General features: G+C 40.1%; 2 protein-coding genes across 3 annotated transcripts; both read left to right on the top strand.

Annotated features, from left to right (window-relative positions):
- The first annotated feature begins 24 nt into the window (after positions 1-24).
- On the top strand, positions 25-7,183 carry LOC113684476 (uncharacterized). The gene is made up of 5 exons (XM_027201855.2): positions 25-1,086; positions 2,570-2,712; positions 3,179-4,189; positions 4,652-4,787; positions 5,825-7,183. The coding sequence occupies exons 2-5, from the start codon at positions 2,634-2,636 to the stop codon at positions 6,024-6,026; spliced, it is 1,428 nt and encodes a 475-aa protein (XP_027057656.2). The 5' UTR covers positions 25-1,086; positions 2,570-2,633; the 3' UTR covers positions 6,027-7,183.
- LOC113684477 (uncharacterized) lies at positions 6,084-15,889 on the top strand. 2 transcript variants are annotated; one of them, XM_089191509.1, is made up of 9 exons: positions 6,084-6,187; positions 9,684-9,976; positions 10,507-10,712; positions 11,386-11,628; positions 11,883-11,954; positions 12,136-12,216; positions 12,651-13,514; positions 13,967-14,026; positions 14,754-15,889. In XM_089191509.1, the coding sequence occupies exons 2-9, from the start codon at positions 9,828-9,830 to the stop codon at positions 15,092-15,094; spliced, it is 2,016 nt and encodes a 671-aa protein (XP_089047635.1). In that variant the 5' UTR covers positions 6,084-6,187; positions 9,684-9,827; the 3' UTR covers positions 15,095-15,889. The 2 variants fall into 2 exon arrangements, with proteins under 2 accessions (XP_089047635.1, XP_027057657.2); XM_027201856.2 differs by lacking the exon at positions 6,084-6,187 and adding an exon at positions 8,286-8,475.
- The last annotated feature ends 1,568 nt before the right edge of the window (positions 15,890-17,457 follow it).

Here is a 17,457-nt window from a genome sequence, read left to right as displayed (position 1 = left end):
AAACAATATTTGCCAAGATCGTCGGACTAGGACTGGAAATTTGATAGAACTCGTAGACAGCCACCCTCGCACATTTCAGTTGTGTAAGAGTTTTAGTATTAATCATGGTGACTGTTACAATGACAGTTTTGTAAACGAGGGGAACATTTTTCATTTTCACATTACGGTACTGTCCTGAGAAAAGTTGTGGTCTAAGAAGAATCCAGTTAAAAGGAGGGTAGGGCGAGTTTCTTTGACAATTGAGTGTCGAACTCGATCTACAGTGCATTGATTTTGCTCAAGAGAATTTGCTTCAAGGCTCAACAACTGATGCAAAACTAAACCCAATTACACTCGGCTATCGCAGTTTCCCGCGCTCAGGATGGGTTACCTGTTTGAGTTTTCTATTCCTTCGTTCTGGTTGGTAAAAGTTGAGCAAATCAAGGATCAATATTTCTATATCTGTACCCTCTGGATACGAGCGGCAAGCAACCCTAAGTAATGTTGACGTATCTGACACGTCTATCCTGAGCAGAGTCACTTACGATCTTCCTGATTTTTCTAGGAATATTAATGACTAATCTTCTCACAAGTCGGCGGCTCAGTCGCTAATGGGCGGAATTTTGTCATCTGTTCATACTGGCCCTGGTATATAAAATCTCAGCTCGGTGATTGCCAATATGAACAAGACGGAATCTTTTTACTCCCAGTAATCAGGTTGGATTATTTATTAAGAAAAGAGAAAAAAGGTTCTGAGCCGGTCGCCTGCCTCTTCATATGGAACATTGAAGTGATTATAGAGCAAATAGTGTTGAGGCAAGATTTGGAAACTGCGAGCAAGTCACTCTGACTGCGGGGTCAAAGAAAGAGGCCGATAAGTTCAAAACTTTTGGAAAATATTGCGAAACTCTATTAACCATTAACTGAGTGAGTACTCAACTTCATTATATCAGTATCGTGTTTCTACCCGGAGATCGAATGGAGCTAAAATTAACATTACATCTATAGCGCTTCCTGTGTTCACTTGAAGACTACACGCATCAATTTTGGCTAAATGTTTTAGCTGAAACAACCAAACGAAGTTCTTATCTGCTGATAGATTGCTAGGTAAGTTCTGATATCCTCTTGGAGCTGGTGCGATTGGGGATCCAGGTCAGGTTCCAATCGATCGAGTAACACTTTTTTGTGATCGCGTTGTTTTGCTCTATCATGTCCGCATCACATGCCATCAGTGTTTATAGCGACTAGGTTCCTGCGCTGGGTCAGGTAACACTTGATAAAAAGAAACGTTGATGCAATACTTTATAGCTTATTAGTGATAAATTCTTATTTCAGTCTTGTGGGTACAAGAACGTATTTAAGCGCTAGGTGCTTATGGTGCTAGGTTCAGATGAAGAGATAAGCGTCAATCACGAACGCTTTCGAAGACAATAGGAACAAAGCAGCTAGAGATATACCGTCACTTATACGCAAAACTACATGAATTTAGTGTCGATTAAGAGTAAAATAGCAGGTTTTATTCTGCTTGTAACGCTGTAGTCATCGAAAGCTTTCGATAGTCTCGATGCTTCTGTCATCTTATGCAAATGCAGATGGAAAATATTCGAGCATGCTTGTTCGTTGCGCGGAAGAGATTTACCCGCAGCCGCTATAACCTGACTTAGTCCGCCGCGCGAGTGAAAAGAAACGGACAAGCGTTCTTTTCGCTGATTTCTTTTCACGCTGGTGACACAAAAAGCTGGGAAGTGAGAAACTTCTCGTGTCAGTCGGATCGCGAACAAGCAACATTTAATGTAGAAATTGAGGGGATCTAAACTAAAGTTGTAGAAGTTGAAGTCAGGGAGAGAGGACCTGGTAGTGTGGCGGAATTTAATCAAGACAATAGATCAATTGAAAGGCTTTCTGTTTATTCACTGTGTCGTTTAAATGATCAGAAAAGGCACTGCATATCGTGACATCTAATTGCTCCGAAGAGGGGATAATTAATGCACGAAACGTCAGCTTTTCAAAATTTCGCTGCTCAACTTGTGGTTGATAATCAAATAATTTTATTTTGCAAAAAATGACTTGGAACGAAAAGCAACGAAAGGCTGACTGAACAGGTGGTTATCGATCTACAAGTGAATTCCACCCCTCGCGAATCAGTAAAATGCTGAACCATCACAAGTTTTTACATCTGATAAGATAACCTCCGGCTTTTAGCTTTGATGAACTCTTCTCCGGACAATTCACCATTACAAAATTATCCTCTTCATTTGCGAAAGTTTATAGTGACGTGTCTCTCCGAAGCATCAAAGAAGAGAACATGATGAGAGACCACGTTTACCCACAATTTCCGGAGGAAAAAAGGTCAAGTAGGCCTCCCATCAATTTATTTGACTTGACTCCAACTCAGTCGTACGGTTTATCACACTTTCAGTTGATAATTCTTCAATTTTTTTCCATCCCGTCACGTAGTTAGGTTGTCGCATTTTAGCAATTTTTGTCGTGTTCTCACCATATTTCCCTCATTATAACACGAGTGAATTAAGAGAAAGCGCTCCATTAGATATGTAAATTCTATAATTCATTGAGAAGTTTTCCTTTCTAGGATATCCCAGACATGGCCCGAGGTTTGAAGGCTTTCCGCACACTCTCTAGTTTGACTTGAAGTTATGCGCTGCTTCGGATGGTTGCATTGTGGTATCTGGATTTTAATAATCACGTGTGTCGTGTTCTTAAGCATAGAGACAGGTACGTTGAAATAAAACTAGAACTTCGAGGCGAGGGGGTACATTTTGAGGAAGACTGGGAAACTAGTCGGAGGACAAAGGAAATGCATTATAGAAAATGGCCGCCGCAAATTGCATCTTCTTGATACTAAGCTACACAGTAATTTAAACCCTAAGTTCAATTCCGGGCACAGTTTCTCACTCCCCTCTCTCACAAATACTGAAGTTTGGTGACTTATTTTTTCCCAGATATCATCCAAATATCATGACTACATCTAAAAACTTCAAAAGAAATCTTCTCAAATTATTTTACTTGTCGAAAGTCGCACATGGAATTGAAGGAAAATCACAAGGAGGATGTTAAGCTTTGAAAGTCTTTCCCAACGAAAAAGTAGTCAAAGAATATTAGAACAACAGACCAATATTCGGATTTCCAAACAGACTCCATGTTAAATGTAAGAGTTGATCTTGTTTTTCTCTTAATTTAGACGCAGAGGAGCGACCAAATGCTTCATGTTTCAATAACACAGTATGCTTTTGTAACGAAGGATTCAGTGGAAATGGATTCAACTGTAGCGATGTAGACGAGTGTGCCTCATCAGCTCATCAGTGCAATATTTCTGCAAACTGTATTAATACTCTTGGTTCCTACAGATGTAACTGTTCAGCAGGGTTTCTCGCTCATGATAATTCTTGTATTGATGTCGATGAGTGTGCGCAAAAGTTACATAGCTGTGATGCGCATGCCTCATGCTTAAACACTGCTGGATCTTACAATTGCAGTTGCCACCAAGGATACACAGGTGATGGATTTAATTGTAATGATACGGACGCGTGCGCATCGGAGGTCGACAAGTGTCACTTAAATGCAACCTGTTTCAATTATCAGGGATCCTTTAAGTGCTCTTGTAAAACAGGATTTACCGGAAATGGTTCTAACTGTGAAGATGTCGACGAGTGCTTGCTGAATACAGATTCAGGTTTGACTGGAAATAAATCCAACTATACCGATGTCAACAACAGTCATACAAAAATCGATAAATGCCATTCCGATGCAACTTGCACCAACACGCCTGGCTCCTTCCGATGTATTTGTAAAACAGGATATACAGGTAATGGTGTTGACTGTGCGGATATCAACGAATGTGAACGTGGAGAACATAATTGTCATGTTAATTCTATTTGTGTGAACTCAAATGGGTCGCACAGCTGTATTTGCTCACCGGGCTTCAATGGAAACGGCTTGGATTGCGATGACATTAATGAATGTACCCAAAACGGTTATCACTGCGGTGAAAACGCGAAATGTCTGAACACACCAGGGTCTTACAAATGCAAATGCGATAAAGGTTTTTATGAGAGCGGAAACTCTTGTCAACCTCACCACAATTGTGTGTCAAGCTCGGATTGTTCCACAAACGCAAATTGTACAGAATTAAACGGATCCTACATCTGCCAGTGTAAAAGTGGATTCCTTGGAGACGGATACAACTGCACAGGTATTTGTCATAAGAGCACGCGTGGTAATGAACACTTGTTCCACCTGTGCACCAATCTCGTTCCCAGGTGTCATGCTCTTTTTATCCCTTGTGGGCGGAGACCCCACCCGCAAGGGATTAGGGATACGTGACCTCTGAGAATGAGATTGCGCGTGCCCTTAACCATCCGCGCATGCTTATTCTGTTAATGGAAGGGACGTTGATCTTTGAAAGCACTTTTCGACTGAGAGTCGTAAAACCCCATAACCAGATAATAATCACCACGGCCAATTAAGACAAAGGAAATAAAACAAGAAATCAGAAACAACTCATTTGAAAAAAACAATCCATGAGCCTTAAGCACGAGAAAATTCGCAAAAGTTAGGGAAAGCTTTCTAAACCAGTCAGCGATTGTAATGAAACGAAACCAGTTTCATGAGGTGATGGTTTGATCTTGCAGTTGTCATTTTTTATCTACATCAGCTGAAGGCCGATCTACACCAAAGACAGCGAAAGCAAGAGTCTCTAAAGTGCAAGCTCAGCGGCAAGTTATTATTGGTTCGGTGTCAGGGGCTGTGGCTTTCATCATTGTTGCGGGAATTATTATCCTTTTTGTCAGGTAGGCAAGGATGATTTTCTGGCAGAATCAATTAGTTTTAGAGGTGTTTTCTTAAGCAAGTTGTCTCCTATTTTTCTAAAAGGGAGTAGGTTGCAATAGAAACTGTGGTGCTGCGTCGGCAGTGGGGGTATTAAAAAAAACATGGTTTTATTAACCGAGTCATAAATTTTTTTGTACGAGTTTCTAAAGCTCACGTTTCGAGCGTTAGCCCCTCGTCATTTGCTCTGACGAAAGTTTCGAGCGTTGGCCCTTTTTACAGCGCAAAAGACGGAGGGCTCCACTCGAAACGTGAGCTTTAGAAACTCTTTACGGAGGCCAATTTACGTTATCAACTCAGTCGATGAAACCAAATTATCATGTTTTTTTACACCGGTCGCTCGCTAGTGATTAGCTGACTTTTTTTAAGGGGTCATCTTTGGCAGCTGGGATTCGTTTTTTAAGGCCTTTGCCATCGTGGAGAAGTGGAATTAAGATGAGTGTATGGATCGTGGGCAAGAGGGAAACTAGAAAAAAATTGGGTCTAGTAGAGAGGTAGCCATTAATGAATGTTCAAATGTGTTGCTTCAGGGAACTAAATGCTGATATGTTTTTTTGCAAGTAAAAAATTAGCTTTGCTCGAAGGAAAACACTCAATGCTGTATCATTTTGCTAAGATGACAAAACACGAAACTGGAAAGATTTAATCAAAAAAGAGTAAGGATTTGTACTGAATGATTAAAAGGACTGACGCAGATAAAAAAGTAGAAGTTGACTTGAACTGATTTTAGACTCAATGTTCCACAACGCTCACACTTTGGCTTCGGTCCTTGAAGGGTGTGCACTGAAGACAAATTCATAGGAGCCCTTTGCCCACTTTTCCCATACACTAGGCACGAATTCGCGCTCAAGAAATCACTCGAGCGTCGCATAGCACAACCACAGAAGAAACTTGGAAATTTAAAGAGCTGTAGTTTTGATTAGTAAGAAACAACGGGGTTGAGATGTGAATCATGTTATCGTTAGTTCGCTTTAACGCTTTTTATTGACGCTTTTTGCAGATTAAAGTTGAAAAAAGAGAGTAAGCCAATGATTCGTCATGCGAGCACAGTCATGGGCCATATTGACGAAATTATGATGGAAGAACAAACAGACAAAGTGCTCGATTGTGTATCTGTCAGATCCTCTCGTTTCTCCATTCCAAGCCTTCATCTTTCAAGTTTAAGCATAAACAGAATACACAAAGAGGAGGGTCATTTATGACGGCATTGGATATCCTTTTGCTTGCGGCTATTTTAAAAACTTCCTGTTCGTGTAATTTAAATAAAGCGAGTAGAATTGTAAGCAGATAAGTTTTTTCCCGAGTCCAGTCATTCCATTTGAGTTGGATTATCAAATACCCGTTGTGCTGCAGTTCCTCTGTGGTAAATATGTCTTTCAAAGTTTGAATGATATTTCTCAAGGGCATCATGTATAGTCTAAACAGAAAACCAATTCGTTTTACGACATCTTCAACAGAATTCAATAGATATTATCTTTTAATATAATCTAACGCGATCATATCTGATTACCAACCATAACTTACGTTGTTGTGAATGCGAAAGACGAATTTATTACATTCGTTCATCAGTTGCAACCTCCTACATCTTGTTCACCCTTATTCATAATTTATTGTCGCCTCTTCGAGTTATTTTTTTTTCTTTCTTGCCGATGTGATATTTTGGAATCTATTTTTAACAAAAACAAGTTTTACAAGTGACAAGGAAAGACTCGATGAATGACGTACATTCCTTTATTGCCGCTAATTGTTTCACTTTTCATCTGCTTACGACATCTTCATTGAAGACATGATGTCTTTGTTAGCAGCTATATATAATGACAAACAGGGAAACCTCTTGGTGACCTTTTTTTCCGCGAAAACAACTCTGGCTCTATCTAAAAATAGAAAGGAAAATGAGAAGTTGATGCAGCTGGGATGTATTTTACGGGAGTTACAACTGAAGTTGTAACATGGAAATCCTGGAAAATTTCGCCTAAGCGATTAAGTAGGCAATTGTGCGTATTTCCTGTCCAAGTGTTTGAATATTCATCACGGGACTTTCCCTACGAGCAGGAAACATTTCGAGCGCTCCACACTTCCTCCCAAACCCTTCGTTAAGAGAATCTTTTCCAAGTTTAAGTTCAAGAGTAGACCCGCGAAAAGCAAAAGCATACGATCAGATTCGTTTGTGTTTCTTGAGCGTACATCACAATTCACTTCCGGTGTGCGATGTTTACGCCAACAGAATTCGAAACTTCGATGTAGGATTCTAAGTGACTTTCATTTCTTGACGCACGATTTACAGGTGACCATATTACAGACTTTGTTATTTCATTCTTTAATAAAGAGGTTTTCCTATTCAAGGCCAGCCGGTGTTATACATCTATTGTGTCTTTTGTACTTGATTTGCTGGGGTTATTTTTATAGGGGATTTAAGGTTATCAATTGAAAAAAACCATACGAAAAGCGAAAGCTTCGATTCTTAGTTCTTTGATCTTTGTCAAAGCCGCAGAAGATCGCTTATCACTGAGCGAAGGGCTCGGATCACTGCCTCCTTCGTTCGCGGTTCGAGACGGTGAAAAGGTATCCCAACCTCTTTGAAGAACATTATAGGCTCTGAAAACCTCCCCGAACATTTAGGTTGGACGACTCTGCCAGTCATCAAAGTTCTGTTCGACGAACTTAATTTGTATCTTGATTTTAACTTTTAAGCAAACGTTGATAAATATTAAAAGATATGAAAATATACAGGAAGAATGTACAATATTGTCAAAATACTTCATAAGTATGCTATCAAACCAACCACCAAGATATCTTTATTCTCTCTAATTTTTTTCCCAGGCCCTTCAATTTTAAATAGAACAAGTTTCAGTTTCTTTTAGCAAGATTTGAGCGTTTCGTTCGACGGTGTGTTCGGCAACTGTCTTTTTCCGTCTGTGTGAAATGACGATATCAGAATATGAAAATAGCCACTGATTGTGCTCGGTCAAGGTCAACAACTCTACAAGAAAGCGAAACATTGAAAAACAACAAGTAATTGGACTACAGTTTGCTTAATTAGGACAATTTTCTGCTTTTCTGGGACATTTTCAGCTCCTGAAAGTTGTGTGTTAGGCTCATATAATCCTCATGGTGTTCCACTTTAAAGAGGAAGTCAAAATTAACAGCGGAAGTCATTCGCTTACAAGGAAATAAACGTACAAGCTGTCACTCTCTGCTTCAGTAGCGTTACAGCTCCGTTTCAGAAAATTGATCTGAGATGTTTTATGCTATTTTATGCTAATACAAGTCATGACCGCTTGAAGAATAAGATGAAAGACAGTTTAAACCTTGAAGAACAATTTTTACACGTCGAATAACAAGATTAAAAGATTCAATAATATTGCAAGGAAGTGTCTTTATTCAGTATGGGAAAGAACCTAATTTTAACTATTAAAGTACTCAATGAACTCACATGACGTTTCGAAAGTACACTCCCACACGCGGGAAACAAATAGCCTTTAGGTGTGCTGGCTTTTGTATCTCATTTCACTTAGTACTGTTTTCACAGTGCCTGGCGCAGTTATCTAAAGATCTGCCGCAATCTGGTTCGACCGCGATTTCAAATCTGCTGATGCTATGGAGAAAATTAGCATTTTGTTAGTATTGTGCCTCCCCCTTTTCTTCCACAACGTAAGTACATTTGATCTAATTTAAAGAAACTCGGAAGTTTACGAGTAAGATTTTTTGGCTGATGACTAACATCAACAACAGTCTCCATGTGTAAATATAATTTAGGCTCAAATAAGTACAAAAAAATATAGAAGTAAGTTGCTAAGCATTAGGAAAGGCACGTGGTCTTTTTTCCCGTTTGAGAAACACAATTTTGTAGTCTGTGAAAAAAATCCAAGTTGTTATGTAAACTAGTCTACTTTGTCTTCCACGAAACTTCTAGGAATAAGCAACTGTCGACTTACGTACTTTTATTTCCATCATCGAAAAACTTTCCCTTCCACGACGCACATAATTCCTTCAGAATACACGGATTTAGTTCGTAGGATTTTAACTGATTTAATTTTCGTTTAAGTACTGTGCTTTATGTAAATCCATAAACTTAATTTTCCTCATTGGATTATCAATGTGGTCAGTCATATTGCCCACAGTTGGGCGAATCTTGTCATAATTTTCGAAGAGTTTCCTAGAGTGGCCTACATATTCGTGATGTTTTCCTTGAAAATTATTGAGGTAGATATTGCTTCTTCGGAGCAGGATTCCAATACCCAGTCGTAGCTTTTAGTTGCACACAATTAAAAATTACAGCGAAGCAAATTATTTTTTTTATAGACTCACTAATGAACTTAGTTAAAGGCTGAAATGCCGGAAAAAAAGACGCTAACCTCAATGTTCTGAATGAAGGCATAGTATTTATAGATTTTAATAATCCTTGCTGGAGAAAAATTTTTTTATTAACACATCAGCAGAAACTGAAAGATTGTCGACGACATGAAATCCAATAAGGATTTTTTCGATCGGTCTCAACAAAGCCGTTTTAGCAAAAAGATTCACCTTCACCTCGCTTTTATTAGATGCTCGTTCCCTTATTTCGCATTTAGCATACCGTCCTCACCATGTTGATTTTCATCTAGGTCCTCTTGGCATTCGGTTCATGTACAATACCCTCCCTGTACCATTCCTCGCCTTTCGGAAACGAAAGTTCGGTCCAGTCAAGCCTCCGAAAATATAATACATGTAATACCAACCAGTCTTCCTCCGTGTAACATGGTCAGTTCTCAAACTCAGTACAGCATTTCTGTAAAATTTCATCCTCTCACGACCTTAATATAAGGCTTATTAGGAGATTTTATAGGTTGACTATCATTTTTTCTCTTTGCTTTTCTTAGATCATAGTTGGGGGTGAGATATGCAGCTCTGCTACGTATTATGACGTAAGCAAAAAACGTTGTGAACTTTGCCCGGCTTGTGACCCTGGAGAAGAGCACACCAGAAACTGTGGACATAATGAAACGGGGGCGAAGACGGGTCATATGTGTAAAAAGTGTCGTACGGGATTTTTCCAGGACAAGAAATCTACCAGGGGCTGTCCTCGCTGCCAGTCGTGCAGTGATGATGAAGTTCAAATAGAACCGTGCACGGCGATTAGCGATACTGTTTGTGCCAATGAATGTCCCAAAGGGTAAGATATTTGACTTAGGTGTCTGATCGTCCGGGTGAGTGTAGTCCTGAGGAGGACTGTTTTCGGTACTAGTGACTGACGCTTCGATTTTTCGGCACTAGTGACTGACGCTTCGATAACCTGAGCGGAAGTCAAACCAGCTCTCCAAAGTCAGTCGTTGAAAATAGGGTAAAATGTGTAATAAAAACAGTGCGCAATACTACCTCAAAAACAGCAACATGCTCTCAGCCCTGTCTAGTCTGAAGCGTCAGCTGTCCTTTTGCCCCAATTTCAAATTGCTATCATAGTTCCTCAGTGTATGATCTTTTTGACGGGTACTCATCGTGGCAAAGGGAAAGTCTCCAATCGTTAAAATAGTGGAAGGGCTCTTTTTAACTCACTCGCGCTATTTGTTATGCATTCCACAAGATTCTGTACAATCTTGTGTTGGGACTCACTGGAGACTAATGATACTGCAGTACCAGGCTTATTATGGGATATCGTGCTGGTTTCTTTATCAGAAATTCTTGTTTTGTCATATCTTATCATAGGAAATATGAAGTTGATAAAGTATGTCGTCCAATCCCACCTACTACTGTACCGGTGACTACACCAGTTACCTCACCGTCGACCACAGCGACGACAAAACAGGTCTCGAGCCAGAAGACTGAGATAACACTGCCGTCAAAATCGACAACATCAGCCTTTTTTCCGCCAGAACCTAAAAGTGATAATGAACCACAAGCCTCGCAGAAGGGTAAGTTAACCGGCGCTTAATTTACACCTTAATATCAATTGGCATATTCTCCATACTGTTCTCTATACATTTCCAACAGTGCTGACAAAGAGAAATTGATTTACAATTAAGAACTTCTTTGGTTGGTGATTGTTTCCTTTATTCTCATTACCTTACTGCTTGCATCACTAGTGTTGTGTCAGGAGAAATTAGATGCTAATCAGTCTTAGAGGTTAAAGGGTTCAATCTACTATCGGTGAGATTTAAATACCCGATATAAGTCAAGTAAGTGGGATTCGCCAGCGTTAACAACGAACACAACTGCCGACAATTACAATCTAAAAAAGGCTCAGTGTGTTACTTATGCAGATCACAATTGAAGATGAAAAAAAAATTGTGAGTAATGTTTGATGAGCGCGCTCATTTGACTAAGGGATCGGTCCATATTTCTAGTCAGGGGGGGAGGGAAGTGAGAGGATCTTGTTTGTGTCATGATAAAATTTAACTGATCCCCCATAAGGCTCTTTTATATTCTCTTAATCCCCCCCCCCCCTTCCACTCATTAGCAGTTATTTAGCAGTCGATTTTCAATAGTCTTCCCTTTATGCTTTGTTGACAACGACTGATCCCATCTCCGTTCTCCCATGTGATCTTAATTTTAAAGTAAAACAGTTTTAAACTTTGAATTTCATAGGAAGTTCCGAAAGGCGCTTTGGTAAACCTGGCTGGTTGGTTTTCTTCTCTCTGATGGGATCCTTGTTGGGCACTGTCTTAACTTTTGTTACATTTCGCAAACGGAAACAAATTACAGCATTGTGTCGTGTGCCTTGCCGTAAGTATCGAGAATTGTCGTCCGATCATGATGTCGAACGTGGTATTTTGTCGGCTCCCCTGACAGTAGAAGATCATTACGCTGAACCGGCAGATCATGGGACAAGTAAGTTACATTAAAAATTGAATTCACGATCAGTTGTTTGTCGTTAGTTAACTGTGACGCGATAGTGGCATGTGCTTTCCGCGTTTGCTGAAAATGCTGCCAGTTGCAAAACATGAAGCCGTTAAAAAGGAAAGGAACACAAACAGATATTAACAACGGTGGAAAACATGTAAAAATGTGATAAAAAAAGTGATATACCAGAACTTTGCAAATAGTTTCAAAATTAGCTAATCATTCGATCAACTATTTTCCAGACAAAGCTGAACCTTTCTTTCCTAAAGACGACGCTGTATCACCAGCGGCACAGTCATCCTTTCCTTCTTCCGGTGAGTTGTTGTTGTTTTCCTGTCATGAAGTATTACTTCACCATCCAATGAGCTGTAATCTATCGCGAGCGGTATAATTAACTTTGAATTTAAAAAAGTCAGTCAGAGTCATTGTGGGACGGGTTAGTTTCCAGTGTGTCTCGTTTGTAATCCATATTCATTTGTAACCTTTCTTGGTTAGAGCCAAGATATCCCAGGTTCGGACAGACAAAGGAGATCGACGAGGAAAAGAGGCAGTGTGCCTGTTCCATAAATGAACAAGGTAAATCCTATGCATTTCATAATTGTATAACATAAGATATCAGTTATTATTTAACGCCGGGGAAGAAGGGTGGAGGATTTTTGGGGGACTAAGAGGTTTTCAGGGGTTGCAGAGAGGGTATTAGTCATGGCCAACAGAGCATAAACGCGGAAATATATAAAATTGACTGCCAATCAAATACTTTTGAGAGGGGGACTCATTAGGATATCATTGAGCCTTATGAGAGGATCAGGTAAATTTGGTTGTGACGCAATCCCCCCTCCCCCTCACAGGAAATAAATAATGACCGTTCCCTGAATGCTCTCCATATTCATAGAAATACTTTAAGAGAAGTTGAATCAACTTTCTGTTAAACTCTCTCGACCGATGGATTGAAATTCCAGAATATTTCAAACAAGTTTTCATCTATAAAAAGCAACATACATTACTTTCAGATCTACTCATGGACGAGAAGGGAAACTATTCATCCTTAGAAGATCTGCAGTCTTGCCAGCACGGAAGACAAACTCCATCTGGCAGAAGTTCCTCAAACCCTTCAACTCCAGGAGCATCCTCTCGAAAGGGTGCAACACCTGTTTGTGGGGTGTCCACCGAGAACAGTGCCGCAGGATATTCATCGTCTTCATCGTCACCTTGCTTTCCCTCTCGTGCGTGGTCGAGTGATGCGGTTTACAACTCCTCTTCATCTTCAATAAATGAGACGTCAAGTCCTTCAGGTTACTTGTCGCCAAATCATTGTTGTAGTTTGCCTCGTTCCGCATCAAATTCTCCACGTATGACTCCTCAGGGCCAGTCCACTGATCACTCATGTAGTTGCGTGACATCTTCTACATTTTCCCCTTGTGCGACACCTCAGCGTGGACGGTCGCCTAATCCCCCTTCCATATCAAGTAGCCAGGTCCATTCCGAGTCTTCGGAAGAACCGGAAATCTCCAATCAGAGTTACGATAGTTTTCCGATGAGCATCGAGGCCTGTGATGAGAAGCACAACACGGCACTGAGAAGCGTAAATAGCGGCCCCGCTAAGCAAAACAAAGGCATCAAGGGGAACTCTAATGGGTGGAAAAAAGGCAGCAAACCGAAGAAAGATCTGGTTTGTTCCTGTGGACAGGATGTGGATTTTAAAGAAGTTCCTCCGTTAACTCGAAACCACACCGAGGCGGTTGCAGACAGAGGGAAAGATCCACGCTTGGTCGGTTACACTGACAAAAGCGCTAACTCTGTCACTGCAGCAAAAATCGGGAAAGGAGTAAAAGATGACGAGACAGCACAGGAAAGCGAAAACGCCAAGAGTACGGGTAAGTTTTCACAAACCTTGTTTACCTTCCTCGCTATCAACCGGAGGGGAAACCTGAAAAAGTACTGAGCAAGGCAAGCCCCATAACCCGATGAGTACTAATCGTGGGTGAACTCCAAACAAAAACTTTACGTTGTTGAACATTTAATCTCTGGATTGATGTTAATGGCACTTCATTCTGACAACTTAGCTTGAGAGATGTCTGGCATCCCACATTGCACGCCTCTAGGGGAGGGTATTGCACCTTGTCGCTTCGTGTAAATTAAACTGGCGTTGATGAGCCACTTGGGTTGTTAACTTCAGTTCATTCTCGCCATGTAGTCATCACGTGAACTTCTTACTTCAGTCTTAAGATAGGAGGACGGTGATTATTTCCCTTTCCAATAGACGCTCAAAGTAACTTTAACAGCATATGTCTTCTGACAGACTTTTCTCTTTATTTCTCTCTTTTAGTCGATGAATGTAAGTACAAAAAGATTTGCCGCAAACATGAAGTCGAGCATCGCTGTCGAGGTATGAAGCTATAGCTTTCCTTTAGATGTCATTTATGTCATTCCAGCCCTTGAAACATCGGACTCGAAATTGATCGTGAGGAATTAGTAAACGCTAAGTTTGATCTTCGATTAACAAGATAAGCTGGCACTCGAACAAGAAAAAAAAATAATTTCCCACTAGAAATCGAACTCGAGACCTTTGGATTTTATGAACCGATGCCCCAACATGGAGCTGCAAAGAAGTCGATGGGGAGTGGAGCCATGACTGATCCTGGCTGTTTTCAGGATGCATGTCGCAAGTGCATATGAACCCAGAATTGGCCGTTCCACTATAGAATTCTCTGTTACTCAGTAGAAGAGCATCAGAGAGCAATATCCAGAGGATTACATCTTCTTTTATTATCTCGGAGTTCTCTGTCTTAACTCTTTAACTCCCACGAGTGACGAAGACAGAATTTCTTCTTACAATATAAATACAATATCAAGCAGACAGGTAATGAGAATAAAGGAAAACATCAATAAGGGGATTGTCAATTTATCCAATACCAAATTCTCGAAACTAACATCATAAGAACTATACGGCGGAGAGTAGAGAGAATTTCTATTTAGATCTTGAGAGTGAAAGGGTTAAGAAGGAAAAATATGGACGTGTCGACTCGTTTCTGACGCTTATCACAACCAATATTTACAGCTCTCATGCTGTTGAAGAACGTAAAGTGATACTTCGTTGTTTTCTTTGATTCCAGATTGTTGCCCACAATCGAGTGATTTATTTTTTTCACTCATCAACAATGACCGGCCCTGCCTCAAAGAACCAATCTGTACAGAGCTTAACAAAAACAACGATTACAGAAACTTGCTTATTTGGACCAGGATGGATGCTGAAATGAAAGAGACGTTTGAAGGAAGTCAAAATCCGGCGGAGCGTGTCTTAGACAGACTGAAGGCTCGGCGTCCAAAGCTGACGCTTGAGGAATTTCAGGATATGCTAGCCAAAATTAAACGCAATGATATAGCACACATTATACATACCCACCATTTTACATGTAATCTTTGTAGAAAAAATAGTTTCGATTCAAGGAGTTAGGTTATTAGATGACCACTTAGGGCTGGACATTTTTTTAACAGTTTTTAGTTAGCTGTACCGACACCAAAAACAAAGAGGCATAGAGTGCTTCTCAATTAATTGTTGAACGCAATCCGTGATTGCATTGGTTTTGATTAACAAAGCTTTGTAATTGGTGTAGAAAACTTTGTTCACCCTCTCAACCAATCAGATCCAAGCAAGAACTGATTTCGATCCAGTCACTTCCGCCTCTCAGCGTTTCAGTTTAATTGCATGTTGAAATATTAAGCTTTGAATTCCTTCAACTGAAAATATTTCTTGGCCTGGTAGATAGTTCAATGGTATTTATTTACGGCAGTCAAGTGAAATGCGTTCTACCTCGGCCGATGAGAAAAAATTGAGGAAATATATGACACTGACGCTTGTACAGGAGAAGATCCAGACCCATCTTTGATTGATTTGGGATTTAATCGGTTGAGAAGTTTTCATTTACTTTTTAAGCCAATTCTCAGTTAACTTTAACTAGCTTCATAATCAAGCGTACTGAAAAAAAAGAGATAAAAAATGTATTTTACCTATTATATGCTTTCTAAGTGCGTAAGCTCGGTACTCAATTTTCAATAAGATATATTTTAAGATACCTCCACTTTTTTACATTTTATAGGTTTGCTGAAGAAATGTTGATGTCGCCTTTAAAAAGTTTTAATTCATCGCGTGGTTTTATTGGTTATATCATTACTGGGTAAAGTCGTTTATATTTAACGGTAGATCGTAGCGTGAAAACGATAGAAAATTTAAAAACCTTCTGTACGATAACCAAGTAATTATTGTTTTGACTTAAAATCAAAATGCTTTAACCGTTGTTGACTGCCACCCTCTAACCAGGTCTATGCTCCACGTCACTCTTTCCCATCGCTCTCGACTCAGGCGGTGAAGCCTGTATCTCACCAATAGTTTTAACGCAACCAAAAAGGCTCATCCCAGAACTCGTGCAGACAACGAGACTTGAAAAAAAGTCTTAGGCTAGACTGGTTTTGCGCCTGAGAGCTAAGCGACAAACTGCATCTTTGGTGGGAATTGAAACGCAGCAAACCTGATGACTTATAGTCTGAGATGATCACTTAGTTGGATCCTAGTTTGAACGAGCAAAAAAGCGGAGGAGCGAAAAATTGGCGGTTGTCCCGCACATCCTGATTTTTCTTTCTATTAACTGACAGCCTGCCACTGTCACCGATCCAATAATGGCCGAAAGAAACTTTGTAATGCTTTTTTAATCTTCCTAGTCTAACTTGATTATCTCTGATGCATGCTCGAAAAATTGTACTGCTTTCTCAGAGATGAACTAAAAAGTTAATTGTTGCCAAGGGAGTTAAAAAAGCATTTGTGATCTCTATAAATGGTCTCTATCGGTTGTGGAAGAACCCCTTAACCTAGGAGTTGGGGTAAAGCCCCCCCCCCCCCCCCCCGAAAAAAAAAAAAAAGAAAAACGAAAAAAAAAAAGAAAAAAAAGAAAGGTTACCTCCGGCTTAAGACAGAGTCACAGGATACGGATTCCATAAGTTGATTTTTAGAAAAGGGCGAGGAAAACTGTCGGTTACGTATTCGAATGGGAAGATTAGATGGATCATCCGACGTTATGTCAACTTTGCGTTGGTCTTTTTTTATTTTTAATAATTGTTTTCCAGTTATATGAAATTGAAAGAGAGGCATAAAACGATTGACAGCACGTCAAGGTCCAGTGTTTTTTTCTCTTTTTCTATAGCCAATAACACTCGTTTCGGTTTCAGTAATCTCAAAAAGTGCGAGATCTTCGTCTGCGATCAAAAACTCTGCACCCGCCTCCAATTCTACGTCATGTAAATCGAAGCGATGCGTCTGCTCGGTTTCCTCCGCCGTTAACACCCGAAACTTTCCAAGCAGAACAGGCAAACACTCTTCTGTTTTGTCATCGATCTCGAACAGGAAACACTTTAAAGAAATAGCTGCATTTTCTGATTCCGTGCTACTGTCTGCAATGCTAGCAATAATAAGAACGAATCTATTAATATCGTGAGAAGGCATCGTTTCCCAAACCATTATTTTATCATCTGCACTTGGTCGATCCAAGCCACTCTGATGCGAATGCCAAAGAGCAACGTGTTCCATGCCATGATTTCTATGAAAATAATCCTCCATTTGACTCGCATATCTAACGTCTTGATGAAATGAAAAAGTGGTTCTACGACACAACTGGCCGGGTCCAATAATGTAGTGAATATGTAATATATTTTCGAAAGAGTTGTGAGATTTTTCCCACAAACCAAACACGTCTCCACCGGTCTCTAAGTTTGGATGCTTCATCACCCAGCTAAAAATCCTTTTGATGTCGTTTGCTCTAATGAAAA

This window comes from Pocillopora damicornis, chromosome 13 (assembly GCF_964200805.1).
Source record: "Pocillopora damicornis chromosome 13, jaPocDami1.2, whole genome shotgun sequence".
NCBI lineage: Eukaryota > Metazoa > Cnidaria > Anthozoa > Scleractinia > Pocilloporidae > Pocillopora > Pocillopora damicornis.
This window is presented reverse-complemented; position numbering and strand designations above follow the sequence as displayed.